Source organism: Aureobasidium namibiae, assembly GCF_000721765.1.
Source record: "Aureobasidium namibiae CBS 147.97 unplaced genomic scaffold scaffold_7, whole genome shotgun sequence".
Lineage (NCBI taxonomy): Eukaryota > Fungi > Ascomycota > Dothideomycetes > Dothideales > Saccotheciaceae > Aureobasidium > Aureobasidium namibiae.
Genome location: NW_013581202.1, coordinates 918,360 through 935,223, shown reverse-complemented (window position 1 = coordinate 935,223; position 16,864 = coordinate 918,360). Strand labels below are relative to the sequence as shown.

The window sequence follows — 16,864 nt, the reverse complement described above, 5'->3', positions numbered from 1 at the left end:
TTCTAAGGACTACAGGGCGAGACACCACAGATCACTACACGCCATAGCACACTACAAACCAATTTGAACGCAGGCTCGATATGGCCAAGATCGCGTCGATCGAGTGCATACGGGCACAAGAAGACGACGGGGTGCGGAAGCGATGAAGGAGGTAGGCTTCCCGAAGATCGTCCGCCGGTCGGATGTGATTCTAGACGACGTCCTGCATCATGCGCCCCAGCACACAACACGAGTGGCTCTCATTCTCTGTAACAACAAAGCCTGTGACGAATTGTCTTGTCCTCAATATCGGTGCATTCGAGGACATATGCAGAGCCACGCCGTGATTTCGAAGCCCACCAACCGTGATCGAACAGTCCGTTTGACAGCGGTTCTTGATGTAAATCCTTCGTTCGACGCGACGGCGAGTGAAGAAGCGCTTACGAAACTTGAGTGCTATCTCTCGCGAGCGTTCGCGAAATACCAGGCTCCATATTTTCCATAGCTCAGTGCCTGATTGCTGCACCAACTGCAGCATCTCAAGTCTCATTTGGGCCTCTCAAGGCAGCAATATTGGCAGGTTAATCAGGATCACGGGCCCTAGAACAGCATGATCTCCATGACGACCCACGTCTGAAAGATTCTTGAAAGTACTCCCGATATTGCCGCACCCGTGGTGCTACCAACAATGCACCTTGCCGCCAATCCATATCGCTGCCAACCAACCACTACTCCGTGCATTCATCAACTTTCCGCGTGCCGCACGCTCAACAAATCATAATGTGCATGTGTCTGCCACCAACTCAGACATACGCGCTCATACTCCGTTTGTACCAATTGCTACTGCTTGAGTTCTGGCGCCAGCTCAAGATCTTTCTTCAAGCAAGGCGCTTACCTGCATCGCTCAATTATGACCAATCATATTTGCGTGCGCAGCGCAAACCAACACAGCACTCGGATGATCTTTAATCTGCGGGAGTGCAAAGAGTCGGAGAACAGACTGATTCATTTCGACGACCAGAGCGTAGCATAGAAGTCTCGTGTACAGTATAAGTATTTTCTCTCGAGCAACAACATTATGGTCTGCACGTCTCAACTCATTCGCTTTATCCTCGAGGCGGCGAGTGGTATAGCCGAAGTTGTCAATCGGAAAAGCTGCTCAAACCCAAGGTGCAACTACAATAATGACATCTCCGTCGAAGCGTGTGAGGGATGCGGAGCAGCTGTTTACTAAATACGCAAACGCTATCACCAGGGCCGGTATGCTGGTTAATAATGATGTTCATAGTGATAGTGTAGGAACAATGGAATGACCGAGGCGTACATTTACGTCGAGGGACGTGAGGATGTGAGGAGCGAGTCTTGGTGTCGGTTTTACTCCAGTTGTGAGGTTTCCCGTACACTTTGATGCGGATGCAAAGACGACGAAACTCTTCAACTGACCTATGCCATTGAATGAGAACAGCGTGTGATGTCCTGTGAAAGTTCTATTGAGGAGTCGGGTCATGAGATGTTGCCTATAAGAGAGTTCGCAAATCCCGGCGATAGAGCTGCGTGAACCCGGTCTCCTCAAGTCTGCATTGTTGACTACTGATACTACGTTCCGTCGAGTAGTGTACGAGAGCGTATCACTAGTGTCTCGATACCTGCACATATGTCTGGACTGCATAGTTCCTCCTGGTTTGAGCTTGGACCGACATGCCAGACTCGACAATAAAAGCGTACCACTGCCCTGCTTCACTGGATTGTTCCTACCTCTTCATTTAACTCTCCGCGAAATTCATCCATACAACATCATACCTCTTCGAACTGCCTCGTGATGTATCGGTGTGCTTTTTCTGAAATGATTCCCGTATATTCCCTCGCTAACTCCGCCTAAAGCGAAATGAGCCCACTTTGTACCGAGTCTCTCAAGACTTCGAGCTTAGGCACCTTAGACATGGGCACACTCCTCACTTGTGTGAAAGTCAGGGCTGACGCAACACAACCAAGGAACTGCCTTGCCTCTTGGCTGGACGGAGACTCTGCGTTTCACTTGTTGCCACAACACGACTATTCCGCTAGCATTGGTGATCAACCTTTGCAGGGAGAGCCGGAGCGCGACCTTATCTACCAAGCTGGATCTGGAAGTGCAGTCTGGATCGTTGGCAACAAAGTCGTCTGCAAAGTCCACGCCTGGAAACAAGGAATCCAATTAGAGTCAGAAACAATTTCCTTCATCCGTGAGCACTTCCCTACCATACCAGTGCCGAAAGTGTTGTATGAGTAGGTGGACCAGTCCATAAACCGCTCGTTCCTCATCATGAAACGCATTCACGCTCGTACACTGGATGTGGCATGGCCATCGCTCACTCAAACACAGCGACTCAACATCGCAAACGAAATAGCAAACCATACTGCCCTTGTGGCTACCAAGACTAGTACCCACTACCAAACCGTCTCGGGCTACGGTGTCGTTAAGCCGTGGCTCATGCAAGGCTATGACTTCCATGGCCCAATACACAGTTGGTTCCCCCGTACACTTGGACCTTTGGCGGGCTCGGAGTTGCGAGCGCATTGGACCAACATCTCCACCACACCTCCGCCTACTTTTGAGGACCCACTTGTTCTTTGCCACGATGATCAAGGGCCCACCAACATTCTCGTCTCCGATTCTGGCGACAATGTCGCGGCAATTCTTGATTGGGCGAATGTGTCTTACGTGCCTCGCTTCTGGGTTGCTACCGTTGTGCTTACTACCGCAGCTTATCGCTTTGACTTCGATGGCGAGGGCTCAAGAGATTGGGCGGTGATGCTTGCAGAAGCACTGAAGAAGCAAGGGTTCGAGCATGTTACGGATTATCGAAAGTGGCATGACACGGTGGCAAAGTACGATACTGAGGACGACAAGCTGGAGTGGAGCAAAGTGCAACTAAGTGCACCTTCGTGATCGTATGCATTGGAAGAATGTGCTCGGCGCTTCGTACAAAAGTCAATGTCGTTGGGCTTCAGACTGTCCAGCACGATAATGTTGGCTTGATTAGTATCGCGTCATTCCATCAAATTGTCCTCCCTCTCAAAGATATTGAATAAATCAGAGTAGACAAGGAGCACAAAAGCCCAGATATGTTTCTACACTTCTTGAACCATCGCAAGTCCCTATGCTATTGTCTCAAGCATTGTAGATACCACCACCGCTCGCGTCCCGTGGGAACTTGAACTTGGACCTACTAGCACCGCCATTGCCCTTTAGGTCTGTCCTTGCCCATTGCGTGTCAGCTGCGGTCAAGGCCGTGTTGAGCTTATCGTCACCAAGCTTGTTCCACACCTCCGAGTCCACCCAAGCGCCATAATTATCCTCGACTGTACCCAAGAAATTATCAATCCACCAGCAGTATGCCTGCCGCAGTTTGAAGTTCGGCATGCCAGCTCCGTTATACCTCTGATCGAACTCGTGCAGGGCTTCCTCGATACCCCTTGAAGTCTCTGTGGAACCGCCCCAGATGCCCGGAGCGGCGAGGTAGTAAAACACGCCGACGACGTCTTTGACCACGCGACGTCTGGAATCAGCTGTCTTGGAGGGTTTCTGCCTGGGTCGAGGTGATTGACTTTTCCACCCAGTAGGACTCCTTTTTTGCTGTCGATGCCTTTGTGGCAGAGTGCCAGGCCATCTGGGTCAATGACGCTGCCAGTTTGATCGACCATGTGGCCGGAGATGTCTTCGGTTTGGCCGTCGACGGCATTGGGATAGGTGTATCTGTATATGTCTGTGAGGGTGTCCATGATCCATCGAGAATCTAGCGGTGTCCAACTCGATCGAGCCTCGAGTGATTGGTCGGATCTGAACTGTCGGGCAGAACAAGCAGTTCTTGGTGTTGATAAGTGGTCCCGGGTCCGAAGCTCGTTTACCTGGTACCCCACGACCTTTGATTCGCATCGATGGATTGTTCGAATACTCCATGGAGCCCGACCAAGCCCGAACGGAGGCATATCGTTGTATGTAGTCATTGGAATCTCTGCGTTGGCTGGGGCAAGACTGCTCGACTACTGCTCGAGGCTCCTCGCTGCCCAGATCGAATCGGAGAACAGAGTGATCCCAGCCATATGCCGAAGGAGCGTCGAACGATGCGTATACTTCTGCCCCAGCATCGACTCCCCAGCAGAATTAAGAATCGGCATTGTCGACTTGACCAGACGCATAGACTCTGATCCAACCATCTAGCGTAAGATCGATGGTGCAGCTCGAACCGTCCCACTTGTCGTCAAATTCGACACCACCAGGTGAAAAGCGAGCTGTTGTAAGCGCGTCAACCGTGAATACCGAGGTGACTTCGCCTTTATTGCGGAAGTAGACATAGGGGCTGCTAAAGTCGATGGGAGTGCCCAGTTTGGCGATGATGGTCATACCAAAAATGGTCTCGATGTCGACCTTTGTGTTGGCCTTGATGTTCAGAGAAGAGTAAACTTCTACACCACCGGCCATACAGGGCCCCATCTCGTGGCGGTAGAGAGTGACAGGGAATTCATCCTTGACCAAGTGCGTGTACCTTGGTTCTTTGGCCACTTCCCACAAGGATTTGATCCATGCCACGACGTCTTCTCCGAACCATCGCTTGTGCAAATCTTCATGGCTCATGCCAGACAAATGCATGTCGTCGCGCCATGACTCTTCGAGCCATCTCTTGTGACCGTATTGCTGGAGATCACGCTTTCGCTGGCGGTCTGAGGGAGCCGTCTTGACGACCGGGTTCCAGCAGTCACGGGCGTGCTTGAGTTGAACGCAAGCATCTGCGCACATCGCTCGCCCTCCTTTCTTGACAATCATCGCCACAAACTCATTGCCCTCATCACAAGAGTCATGCCGCGTCAAAGAGTGAGACGTGCTCCTCTGGAAGAAGGTGACCACAAAAGACTCAAACTCGTCGACCCAGATGCCAGGGTTCGGGCACCAACATTCCACGAATTCAAGGATCACTCTGGACAAGACGCCGTCAGTATCTGGCCTTTCGACCCTGAGCACGCGACACAGCACAAAGACGAAGATAGCAGTGTAACCTTCAAAGGTCCTCAGGGCTTTTCGAAACCATGGCCGAACTTTGCTATTCAAGTCTACACTGTACATCCTCTAAGCGACGACCTTTCCGAATTTCTTTCGCCGATTGTAAGACATGGAAGGAGATCTTTTAGGAGTGGAGAGTGGGAGCCTCGCGATGCGGAGATCTCGTGGCGCATCGATGTGTACAAACAACCTTTACATGATGTATACGCTTGCATCGCCCACCACAAGAGAGAGATTGCCCATCGAAGCAACGCAACTCCATCTGTTCTCGGAGGCGGTCCGATACATCTCTATGGCAAACAAGCCAATAGAGCGAGAATCATCGTTCTAGATCCACCTGATTGGACCAAATCTATCGTTTTGGCGAGTTTTGCTGCCAGAGACAGAGTACCCGAACAATATCCTTACGAGCTTGACTTGGCGCTCTGCGCAGTGGACAACGTTGATGGCGATAACGCCATGAATCAAGCTATTCAGGAATGGGTATCAGATTCTCAGCGAGAACCTTGGAGATTGGAAGCAAGCGAACAACATTCAAATCCAAAACCACCCGAAGAGCCAAGAATCACGACTATCCAAAGACTCGAACAGCAAAACATCAAAGGCACTGTGGAAGGACAAGATAACGGCATTGTTTGCGTGAAGCTCAGGACACATGAAGTAGCTTCAAAGGAGGCAAGATCTGTATACCCCGTCTTTCACCTTGAGTCCGCAGAGCTGGACAGCGGTGGACTGGGAAACTCGCTCCTGAATTCCCTCACTCCTTACCTACCTCCCGACACGGCATTCGATCTTCTGATTCACCCTCCTAAGCCACGCATTGACGCATGCCTCGAAGCATTCCACGCACTCGAAGTCTCTGACGCACAAACAAGCCACGCTAGGGTCTTCGCTGTAATCGACAGACATGAGTTTGTGGAAGAAAGTGGCATTCTGTTCGTGCGGCTTGCATCACTCAGATCTGCTCATGGTCATGTCGACTCGGAAGATGGCAAGATGGTAACGGAATCATTGCCTTTGAGCGAGAAGTGGAATAACGAGCATGCTATGACGGGTTGGAGAGCATATGATGTTAAGCGTGCTGCTTTGGAGTTTGCAGATTCGGCGCTTGCCAGAGGTATCTGATATATCTTCTTGAATTGCTGTTACTTGCTATGCATATGAATGTCTTGCTTGATTATGTCGCACGAGGGTATACTAGCAAGATAGCTAACGCGGGCTACAAAACACGTTCTCGAACAGGAGTAGATAAATATATTCCTTCTTTCTTCTTCTGAATCACAAAGCACCTTACTTTCGCGAACCACGTTCTCTGACCGTCTTTGCGATCCAATCTCCAGTTTCGGTCTGCATACCCTCAAAACCTTGAGCCACACCCTCTCGATCCTCCTCCCCCATCTCCTGACTCATCTTGTACTTTCCGCCCAAACTGGTCACTTTGATCTCAATCCCAATAATATTCTTCCTCAACAGTTCGATATATCTCTCCGGTGCATCTTCCACTTTCCATGGCTTCTCGTGTGCCATAACCTCAGTCTCGGCCTTGTTGCTCAAATCCCTGATTTGTTTGTCCAGGAACTTGATCGTGGACTCTGCTTTTGAATCCGTGTACACTGTTGCGGTGCCGTAGACTTGTGCTGACGCGTAGTTCCATGTCGGGACAACTTTTCCGCTCTCAGGCTTTGATTTTGTGTAGAATTTAGGGGTTACGTAGGAGTGGTGTGGTGCATTGAAGAGCACCATCACTTCTTGTGAGAGGGTGAAGGGTGTATTTGGCGAGGCAGAGGCGGCATGTTCGATAAAGACTTTGGCGTGAGGGTTTTGGCGTGCGATATGGCCGCGCAGAGTGGGTAGAGAGGAGTCGGAAGGATTGGGGTCGTCGAGGACCCAGGGAATGTGGCTGGTCTGGAGGAAGTGGATGGTTGGGTCTGACGAGGTGAGAGCGGTGGTGAGGAGGCCGAGGGGGTTGGTGGCGAGGAAGGCCTTCAAGGCTGAGATGGACGGTTCGGCGTGAACGGCGCGAAGATACATCGTTGGGCGGGTTGACTGTGTATGGTTCTAGAAGTATGTGCAATTGGTTCGAGATGATTTGCTGGAGGTAAAGCGATATGCAGATGTCGGGTGCCAGGGTCGAAATGGTGATTATTGTACACAACGAATGCGTCGCCTGTTGGGTCAGTACAGAAATAATGAGTCACGAAAATAGGGCTATATACGTTTGGTCATGGTTCTAGATGTCGTCGATAGGGCGCAAAAAGTATGGTACTTGATACAGCGCATAGACTTGCCTCGAAAGGTTAAAGCGATATAAAGATGAGTAACGGGCATCCATAGAGCCCTATCATGGCCGCAGTAGCCGCTCTTGCCAGGGTGAACTTTACGAGAACCGTCTGGATAGGTACAGGTGTTCAGCAGGAAGACATCGCTGTGAGATTGTGTATCTTTACTGTCCGCGATGTGAGAGGAAGGTGCAATCTGGGCGTCTAGGGTGTCGCGAAAAGAAACTTCGCGATGCGGGAAAGAACCGATGGGCCGACACCTCGTGCTCTCATCGCCAACCCAACACCGTATTCCACACATCTCGTCGTCACATCCGTGAGATGGAGGAAAATATTCGGACACCGCATCTCCCTCCAGAGATACTCCACAATATCCTCAAGCTGCTGGACGGCTACAATAAATCTCTCTTGAATGCAACACTAGTCAGCAAAGAATGGTTTGAACCTGCCACCGATATACTCTGGCGAGATCCACCTCCGGAAGCATTAGCCACAGTACCTCACAAACGTCGACAATTCTATGCCAGCAAGATCCTCTCGCTTTACTTCAGGAGCGTCAATGAAAGCAAATACCATAATCAGTACAAGAACTTGAAGTTTCACAGACTCAAGTGCATTGGTCTTGATAAAGTACGTTTGCGCAAAAACCAAAAACTGTACCTCTCACAATACATTGGTCCATGTCTGGAATCATTCAGCTACTGGGGTGGCCATCCATGCGAAGATGCTCTGGGATACCTGGAGACCGAAGCTACTCGGTTACATGATCTCCACCTGATGGAACCTCTCGAGTTACAGGTAGATGCCGAAAAGCTGAAGACATTCCTCACCAAGCGCACATCTCTCAGAAACCTCGAGTTGGGTAGCGGCTGGCAGTTTTCTCTCCCGACAAAAGTTCTTGCACACATCTTGACACTGGATCACCTGGAAAGACTGGACATTGCGCATTTCTTGACGGGCAACACAGTACAAGAAGTGTTTGCTCCGCCGAACGCGTTCATAAATCTACGCATACTTCATATTCGACTCTATTCGAAATCTATCGGATTGTTGTCTGCCGCTGCTACATCTGTCCATACGCTATTCCTCGAGGTCTATGACTCGGAACATGATGCGTTCCAAGCACTTGAGCCCATGAAGAATTTGCGTCACCTCGAGGTCGAGTTTCACAATACACTGCGAGGAATAGACTTTTCGGAAGAGAGCGCTGAATCGCTGGGAACACTTCAAGGACTTGAGATGCTTCTCATACGCACTTGGACCAAAGGAAAGGCATACTACAATAATATCGAGGCTCTTTGGATGGCGGATGAGCATTTCGCCGACTTGATGTCAAATCTGCCGAAGCTCAAAAGTTTGGTATTCCAAGTCGAGTCTAGCATCACGCTCAAGTCCATCACTTCTTTGAGCCAGACACATCCCGAGATGTACTGTTGCGATGTGTATGGTGTTCTCGACCTCGACGACTGGGCAGAATCCGGGCCACCAGTATTCCCGGAGCTGAGACGATTTGCCATAGATGCACCAAACTTGCGAGGGCGCACGAGGTATGGACTCTCCAGGTAAGCACTCGAGACATCTACTAACAACCCCATAGAGCCTCGAGTACTTCTCTATCAGCAAAAGCGAATCGTATCGTCGACCTCCTTCTACGACAGCTTCCTATGCTAGAACAACTGTGCTTCCACGACTACGAACGAAATGTGCTGGCCGATTCCGTACTCGAGAAATTCGCCACACGCGTGGGAGGACATTTCAACGAGACAAAAGCAGCAGCATTCCGTCCATGGAGCTGGATGGAAAAGAACCGTAAACGCTTGGTGGTATGTTATACGTACACTATTTGCTCATTAAGCTGAATTGTTACTGACGCATTCTTCTCAACAGGACTCAGAGAGAGGTATAGACCATGCGAACGATATGGAATTGATCCGTCGTACTGGTTTATCACATATTTTCGACCTGTATGACCTGCATGAATGAGGATATGAGAAGGATGATCCGGCTTACGGGGCCATCACCAAAGGGCACGCTTCGACGACTGGCAGACAACAGGCTCATATCGAGACATCCACTTCCCGAGGCTTCTAGAATAAGTTTTTCGAGGGCAAGACCGACCCACCAACACTCTCTACGTGATCGTGTAGCAGCGAAAACATGATCCGGGTCTCGCAGACAGGAATACGCGCAATCATGATGAACTCAGCGAGCTCGACTCTGACGAAGTCCTCGGCCCAGATCGAGTCATCTCTGGTATATGTCATGGGCAGTTCGGAAGAAATTTGAAACTGCACCTTCGGCATGAGTTGAGGTAGCTATATCTGGATCGCATGGTTATATGTTGCCGTGGTCACTGACTCGTCCAAGTGAAACCGGGTCAGAGAGTGGTACTGATTGTTCCCAAAGTTCAATCGTGGGGATCGGGTTTCTGGCATGACTAGACATTCGGCGTATATGTGCCCTTGTTATATCAGTATCTGCTCTCACGATCGGCGTCCGCGTGATTCGAGGTCATGGGTAGAAGATAATGCACTTTCCTAGTTCGACATTGGACATACGGAGATAATCGTGGAGATAAACCTTGAACGTGACTAATTGGACACAAACACGAAAGTGACAATCGATTTCTTGTTCATGCAACCTGCCCAGCAACCCTAGAGGAAACAAGAAGTCTGACGCTCGTTGAACTTGTTTGGCACACGACATGATGAATCCCAATAAGCTGTGGCTGTGCAAAACAAAGGAGAAGCCGCAAAGCCGATACGTCATCAAACCTTGAATTGGCATCGAACATTCAACAAGTCGATTCCTCTTTCCCGTCACAACCCCTGCAAAGGCAATATAATATGCTGAGTCAATAGTATACGCATACCAGAAATCACAATACATGCAACCATCAATACTGAGAGCTCTAGCTGCGGCTAGGCACAGTAAAACCACATATCCGCGTGTCGGCCATCAATGTACCAGGACCTTCGCCCAAAGCACGCCATGGAGATTGAGGGAGCAATCGAAGGGTGTCACGGCTGAGAACTCGACTTCACAGGGTCAGCCCGCCGCCAACTTGAGTCAAGAGGTGGGCAAGGAAGAAAAGGATCATTATGAGAGGGTTGTGGAGCACAGCAAGCAGAGTCAGATGCGGTCGCCGTGGATGCGTGAGGGCAGCGATAAGCCTCCTGTTGCTAGGATGAGATCTGCTGGTGCTATGGTCAAAGGTATGCCGATCTAACCTTCGCATTGCTTGAGTGTCAAGACTAACGTGAATGCAATAGGCAAACTCCTGACAACGCCATCCCGAATGCTCAAACTCATCCTCCCGCTCACCACACGGGACTACAACAACGACCGCAAAGATGTGGAACCGCTGGCTCTTCTCGTACACCCGCAACAACCTCTTTCCTACCTCGAACGCCTCATTCAATCCGAACTTCCCGTGATAAAGACAGAGAGTGGAAGCGACAAGATTCCCTCGGTCCACTTCCGCGCACAAGATCTAGGAGAAGAAGCAATAAACCCTGATCGCCATGAACCCGATGAGGAGTCTGAAGACTACAAGTTCGAACACTCGGAGGACTTCAAGATTGACGGAAAGACCGAACGCACCGGCAAGCTCAATGAGTCCGGAGAGGTTGCAGCAGCAAAGCCAAAGAATCCTGTCAAGCAGCCCGATCCGGAACACCCCAACTTTGTGCGTTGGTCGCCCAGCACTGAGATTGGCGATTTCATCAGAGATGCGGCAAGAGGAAAGGAGTTCAGTGTCGATATTGAGAGTGCTCCCGAGCCCATCTATGTTGCGGTTCCATCGTTCGCTGATCGCACCTACTACCTTCGCATGCGATTGCGCAAGACGGCAAAGCAGATTTCGACAATGGCAGATATCAAGACCGAGTGCGACAGGCTGGCGCATAAGAGTGCGCAGCGCGTTGCTCAAGGTGGGTTTGCCGTTTTGGTGGGTTGGTGGGGCTCGGTCTACGTCCTCACTTTCCAGACTGATCTAGGCTGGGATGTCATGGAGCCCGTCACCTATCTGGTTGGTTTGTCTACTCTGATTGGCGGTTACATGTGGTTCTTGTACCATAACCGCGAGGTCAGCTATCGTTCTGCCATGAACTTTACTGTCAGCAAGAGACAGGATAAGCTGTATCAGGCCAAGGGCTTTGACGTCTCCAAGTGGGACGGTTTGGTCGAAGAGGGCAATCGCTTGAGAAGAGAAATCAAGATGGTTGCTGAGGAGTACGATGTCGATTGGGATGAGGCCAAGGAGGCAGGAGATGAGAAGGTGGCCAAGGCTCTACGCCACGAGCGCAGGAAGAAGCAGTTGGCCAAGGACGATGAAGACGAAGAGGGAAAGAAGCGCAAGAAGAGCAGGGAAGATGATGAAGACGATGATTGATCGCATTGGCGACTGTTGGATTTTGTCATGTCTTTCTCTTGTTCTTCCTAGCTACCACGCATAGCAAGGGCGTTTCCTTCCATACACCGTTTGGACCGTTTAATCCAGTCGTAATCAGATCAAAGCACCTTGGTTGTATTTCCTCTCAAGGGCTAGCCTTCTCCGTTCCTTCTCTTCCTCTCGGAGCTTTCTTCTCTCGACTCGCTGTTCTTCCCGCTTCTGGCGAGCCCTCTGACTGCGTCTTTCTCTCTTCTCCTCTTCTTGCTCTTTCAAGGCTTCTTGCTGGATCTGTAGATCCAACGCAGCTTGATCAGCAGCGTCCAGCACCCAGGGGCCAGCGAGCACATCCCTCTTGAACTCTGCCATGCTTTCCCAAGCGGCAACTTCCTCCGTAGTATCTTTGATAACACCACACCTCTTCAATTCCAATTGCTTGACACCCCTGAAACTCCCAATTGTGCACTTCGCCTTGACCACAGTCCCGATATCTACTCTCTGGCCATCAATCTTGATTTCGCTGTCATAGCCAAGAGCAGTATTGATGTCTAAGTTTGGGACAGTGGTGTTCGAAGTGCTGTCTGCGTCGACTTTGGCAGGGTCTCCGCGCTCGATCTTGACGTCGATGCAGGCATTGCTGCTGTCGTCCAAGGTCAAGATGAAGAATTTTGTGTTTGGGATGTCTTGAATTGCGACGATGGGGGCGACGAGGTAGACGAAGCGGATGGGGTGATTGAGGTGGAAGTAGATCTTTTGACCTGCAGAAATATATGATTAGCCATTCGAGGACTTGTATGAGAATGGTAGGGAAAGAGAGGGGCTGCTTACCTTCGAAACCGGGTACTTCACGTAGGCCGTGGATGTCGGCGGCTGTTAGCTTCACCCATTTGTTGTAGGTGGGCGAGGCGAAAAAGTATTTGGCATTGTGAACAGGCGTGGCCTGCCACGTTCGGTTGTTGTTCATGTCATATCTTGTTTATCTGTTAGGAGGGGTTGTCATCAATCAAAACTCTATCTGGGAGAAGACGCATCAGGGAAAGCACGAGATCATGTGATTTGGTGTATAGTGATTTGCTCCTTCTCGCTTGCTTTTACCTTGTGCTCTCAGTCATGGCTGCTATACATATTTCACAGTCGTTCTGGCTCGATAGCACTCCCGACTCTAACTTGATACGTCGAACGACCAAGGGCTCGCCCATAAGCTTAGATTTGAGCACGATCCCGGAGTGTGCTCCACCGATATCTAATAGTTCGCAGCAGTTCATCAATCAGGGGCTTGTCTAATATCTCCGAATGATCTGGGATTCGACATCTAGATTCCTACGTACAGATAATGCTTGGCTTGCAAGAGCCTGTGCGTTACAGACCCCGAACTCTCGAAACAATAAAAGATCCATCCCAACTGAGTTTGCAGTCCATTGTTTTAGGAAGTGGAGGTGTCAATGTCACCACCTCTACGCCGATCTTCTTGTCAACTCGGCCAATCACATTACTCGGTAAGTGTTCCGATGTTAAGGACGGAATGAACCAGGTTAAGTATCGCTTAATGCTTGAGTCGTCGAAAGGTAAACGTGAGGATCACCAAAGGGACAGAGAGCGGTTCCCGCAATGACCACTGACCACTGACCACATCCACACTCTCGGCCGAGTTTGAGCATTTCAAAAGCAGCAGATCCCCCACATGGCGTATTTCCAAGCCAGAACTCCCAAAGCGATCATTAAGAAATCAAATACTGCAGAAGTATGATACTACCACTTGTTGTGGTGTGAGTTGTGATGGCCGTGTTGATTACCTCCGTACTGCTGCTGGTTGTGGCTTTCCTTGTACTTATCTTCCGCCTGGATTTCCAATCAGCATCATGATCTCCTTCTACTATTCAAATTCAACTTACTTTAGAACCAAGGAAGGCTCCAGCGATTGTGCCAATGATCCCGTGTCCGGCCTTGCCACCAAGTATACCGCCGCCGAGTCCACCCGCTACTGCACCCATAAGACCACGATCGCCCTCTTGGCCTGCAGCAGGATCGGTGGGGCCGTACTGGCTCTGACCCTGCTGGTGGGCGTAAGGGTTGTTGGGGTCTTGAGGTGGGGGGTTCTGGTTGTAAGCTCCTTGTTGCGGGAACTGGTGAGAGGGATCGCTAGGTGGGTATTGTCCGCTGCAACACGAAGATCAGCTTGCTGTACTCGAGACGTCGTCTATTCGAGCCACGAAGGATTTGACTGACTATGCTTGTTGCTGTGGTGGGGCAGGTCCGCCGTACTGGTTGCCGCCGTACTGGCCGTGCTGGAATCCACCGTGGGCTGGAGCGCCGTACTGTTGGTTGTATTGCTGATCGCCATACTGGTTGCCGCCATACTGGTTGCCGCCATACTGTTGTTGTTGTTGCTGGTTGTCGCCGTACTGAGGTGGGGGAGGGCCTTGCTGGTAGCCTCCATAGCCTTGCTGCGGGGCCTGGTAGCCATATTGGCCCTGGTTCTGATTGTTGTATCCGTAAGGGTCTGACATGATGTGTGATGAATGTGTATGTGATGCGATTCGAGTTCAAGTAGGTGCGAGCGAAGAAAAGTAGTAGTCGTGTATTGAAGCTGACTGTACGTATATATATATATATATTTGGGACAAGAGGTCAGATGGATAGCTCGGGAACTGTCGCCTGCGCACCCTTGGCACATGACGTGGCAGCAACACGTGAAATACGATGGCTTATACGATCTTGTGCACTACGATTATTATTGCGTGCCTTTTGTCAGCGAGATAAACTCAACATGAGCATTTAACTCGTCAGAAGTCGAGCAGGCGCAGTCTCTCGGTGGCAGAGCATACCTTAAGTTATATTTGTCGGCGAAGCCTTGTGGCGGTGTTTGGCTAGACAACCTCCCGAGTCGTTCGAAAAGAGAACCCACGATGCCAATGCCATAGTGCGACTGAGCAAGATCGTCTGACGTTCTTGTACCGGGCCGGCGACTCAGTGTCAAATAGAGAACAATGTCTTGCAGCAAGATCCGCTAGATAGAATGACAAACATCGAGGTACGCGTGCCGAACAAGTCCACATTGACGCCGTAATTAACTGTCGGGTGTGGCTGACGTTTCAGGGTTCTCTTTCCACAGGTGCCACCACCTTCCAGAATCCTACACCTCGCTGGCGGCTAGCCATCTGCGCGTCCGGAAATTACTTCACACTTGTTTAAGTCGACAGTTTGTTAGGATCGAAAGCATATCGAGCAGGTTTGCTGGCTTGGGAGAATCGATCACAGGTACCGCACGGTAGATGAAGTCATGACATCTCTGACTGAATCGTCCTGTTGAAGTTTACGAGCAGAAGTACGCTCAGTTTGTCGTTCAGAGTGTGCTTTCGGATGACTACGGTTGAGTTTCATCATGCTCACTTATGAAGTTGATTGCTTCGGTAGTTGATTGTCAGTTATGCCATACTCGAGTACAGATCGCCAAAGTCCAGACTGAACGGTTCCTCTGCCGCCATCTCTGCATCGTCCAACGCGAGTATATGCTTGTAGCTTCCCGTGTCGAGCTCAAGAACAACTCGACTACTGCAGGCCACCCGCGACAAAAGGCACCGTCGCATGACGTTCCAACGAAGGAACCGCTCCATCATGCTGGTTTGCCGCACAGGCTTCGAAGCATTGGAAAGCGCGTTTCACCATCTTGACCCACTCATCTTTTTTGCTCGACGCCGCCAACGCCAAACACTTTGGGTTTTATCACATCTGGAGCAATCCGTCTCATAATCGATCAGATTCTTATTCATGACAGAGGCATGGTGTCTTCGGCAGGGCTCCCTGCGGACCTTGCGCAAGACTCTGACCATCGAAGGTTGCTTGCAGGATCAAGAGCCCCAGATTAACACTCTGGTCAGTTCTAACTTCTTGGGATGAAACGTGAGAAGCCTTATTACCCCAGTTGCTATATCAGTATCACGAGGCCTCGCAATCCTTGTGAGGATTTCCTCCCTTTGTTGTTTCCTTACCCTCCCCGATCGACGATCAAGGTTACGGTAGTACATCCTTCTGCTGGCCAGAATCATTACATTCGTTCGACGTATATCTCTGTCTGTTGCATCAATTCTAGGCGGCTGGCTGCTACTATTTCGTCCCCCCAAAGTCAACATCAATTTGGAGCTGTCATTTGGAAAGCTCTTTACATCCTGGACCAAGGTCAAAATACGACCATCTCGTTTCAGACATGGACTTCTCTGGCTCAAATCCGTACTCAGTATCTGGACAAACGACAACAACGGCAGACGATAGCGATCTACCCAAGGGCTCTAGGCTTCTGATCATCATCACTTGCTCGATAGGTACGTTGTCGAAAAGAAAAGAAACAGATCGCGCTCTGACAACGAACAGGCGGAGTGTTCTTATTCTTCTTCTTCCTTTATGTGATACGACAAATGCGAAGGGGTGCTGCATTGGTCGATGTTCTCAAGCTCCGCCCCCGTGGTCACGCGGCTCCTTACATGGCTCGGCCGGAAGAGTACCCTATCTACTACGAGCAGAGATATTCAGTACGATCGTCGCGGTATCCCTTATCACTCAAGAGCAAGACCAGAGCTAGCAAGAACCTTCCAGGCCTACCAGGGCCTGTCACTCAACCTGGAGCAGAGATGGCCAACAAGCCTCCTAGTGTGATCATGGAGCCACACATGGCATATCTCAAGAGTGGAGACAGGAAATATCTCAACCGGAGCGGCACCAGGAAGTCTCAAGCGTCGAACGTACCGAGTATTTCGATCCGCAGTGTTGGAGACGAGCCTATGTCACCAACGTCGTCGACTCAGCGAACAACTCGATGGAGCTGGACAAATTCAGAGGCCCCTTCAACGCCTCGCTTGAACATTGAGAGGAAGAGAACTTCGAACGGATCTCTCGTTCCAAACTATAAGCCCGTTGGATTCGGCAACGACTACCAGCTGACTGCCATCCAAGAAGACAGTCTTTCACCTGGTCTGCCAAAACGGACGAACTCCACGCCTATGGGTGGTGTACCCGACAAAGCACAGGAGCTTTTGGAAACTGGAGGTGCTGGCTATCTGCCGCCAAGGGTACCATCCAAGGCTAAATCGTCCCCCTGGAAGTCAGTCTTCCGTGGCTGAACGCAAGCCAATCCTTCGATGACTTTACGCTCCTTTGCTCCTACATACCCCCAGACACTCCTTT

General features: G+C 50.4%; 9 protein-coding genes across 9 annotated transcripts; 5 read left to right on the top strand and 4 right to left on the bottom strand.

Moving 5' to 3' along the window:
• Nucleotides 1-1,057: 1,057 nt before the first annotated feature.
• On the top strand, nucleotides 1,058-2,908 carry M436DRAFT_72441 (uncharacterized protein; the record flags this gene model as incomplete). Its single annotated transcript, XM_013572780.1, has 3 exons — nucleotides 1,058-1,149; nucleotides 1,861-2,146; nucleotides 2,249-2,908. The coding sequence occupies 3 exons, from the start codon at nucleotides 1,058-1,060 to the stop codon at nucleotides 2,906-2,908; spliced, it is 1,038 nt and encodes a 345-aa protein (XP_013428234.1).
• A 222-nt stretch (nucleotides 2,909-3,130) lies between these two features.
• Nucleotides 3,131-3,741, bottom strand: M436DRAFT_81439 (uncharacterized protein; the record flags this gene model as incomplete). Its single annotated transcript, XM_013572855.1, has 2 exons — nucleotides 3,131-3,501; nucleotides 3,576-3,741. The coding sequence occupies 2 exons, from the start codon at nucleotides 3,739-3,741 to the stop codon at nucleotides 3,131-3,133; spliced, it is 537 nt and encodes a 178-aa protein (XP_013428309.1).
• Nucleotides 3,742-4,123: 382 nt separating this feature from the next.
• M436DRAFT_81438 (uncharacterized protein) lies at nucleotides 4,124-4,756 on the bottom strand (the record flags this gene model as incomplete). Its single annotated transcript, XM_013572854.1, has 1 exon — nucleotides 4,124-4,756. The coding sequence occupies one exon, from the start codon at nucleotides 4,754-4,756 to the stop codon at nucleotides 4,124-4,126; it is 633 nt and encodes a 210-aa protein (XP_013428308.1).
• A 60-nt stretch (nucleotides 4,757-4,816) lies between these two features.
• Nucleotides 4,817-6,142, top strand: M436DRAFT_63364 (uncharacterized protein; the record flags this gene model as incomplete). The annotated part of the gene is made up of 1 exon (XM_013572690.1): nucleotides 4,817-6,142. The coding sequence occupies one exon, from the start codon at nucleotides 4,817-4,819 to the stop codon at nucleotides 6,140-6,142; it is 1,326 nt and encodes a 441-aa protein (XP_013428144.1).
• A 165-nt stretch (nucleotides 6,143-6,307) lies between these two features.
• Nucleotides 6,308-7,048, bottom strand: M436DRAFT_45111 (uncharacterized protein; the record flags this gene model as incomplete). Its single annotated transcript, XM_013572514.1, has 1 exon — nucleotides 6,308-7,048. One exon carries the CDS (start codon nucleotides 7,046-7,048, stop codon nucleotides 6,308-6,310), a length of 741 nt encoding a protein of 246 aa, XP_013427968.1.
• Nucleotides 7,049-7,617: 569 nt separating this feature from the next.
• Nucleotides 7,618-9,155, top strand: M436DRAFT_44532 (uncharacterized protein; the record flags this gene model as incomplete). The annotated part of the gene is made up of 2 exons (XM_013572413.1): nucleotides 7,618-8,843; nucleotides 8,894-9,155. The coding sequence occupies 2 exons, from the start codon at nucleotides 7,618-7,620 to the stop codon at nucleotides 9,153-9,155; spliced, it is 1,488 nt and encodes a 495-aa protein (XP_013427867.1).
• A 1,028-nt stretch (nucleotides 9,156-10,183) lies between these two features.
• M436DRAFT_44522 (uncharacterized protein) lies at nucleotides 10,184-11,689 on the top strand (the record flags this gene model as incomplete). The annotated part of the gene is made up of 2 exons (XM_013572408.1): nucleotides 10,184-10,511; nucleotides 10,569-11,689. The coding sequence occupies 2 exons, from the start codon at nucleotides 10,184-10,186 to the stop codon at nucleotides 11,687-11,689; spliced, it is 1,449 nt and encodes a 482-aa protein (XP_013427862.1).
• Nucleotides 11,690-11,803: 114 nt separating this feature from the next.
• Nucleotides 11,804-12,650, bottom strand: M436DRAFT_45367 (uncharacterized protein; the record flags this gene model as incomplete). Its single annotated transcript, XM_013572572.1, has 2 exons — nucleotides 11,804-12,444; nucleotides 12,515-12,650. 2 exons carry the CDS (start codon nucleotides 12,648-12,650, stop codon nucleotides 11,804-11,806), a joined length of 777 nt encoding a protein of 258 aa, XP_013428026.1.
• Nucleotides 12,651-15,890: 3,240 nt separating this feature from the next.
• Nucleotides 15,891-16,800, top strand: M436DRAFT_45470 (uncharacterized protein; the record flags this gene model as incomplete). The annotated part of the gene is made up of 2 exons (XM_013572586.1): nucleotides 15,891-16,005; nucleotides 16,055-16,800. The coding sequence occupies 2 exons, from the start codon at nucleotides 15,891-15,893 to the stop codon at nucleotides 16,798-16,800; spliced, it is 861 nt and encodes a 286-aa protein (XP_013428040.1).
• Nucleotides 16,801-16,864: the final 64 nt, after the last annotated feature.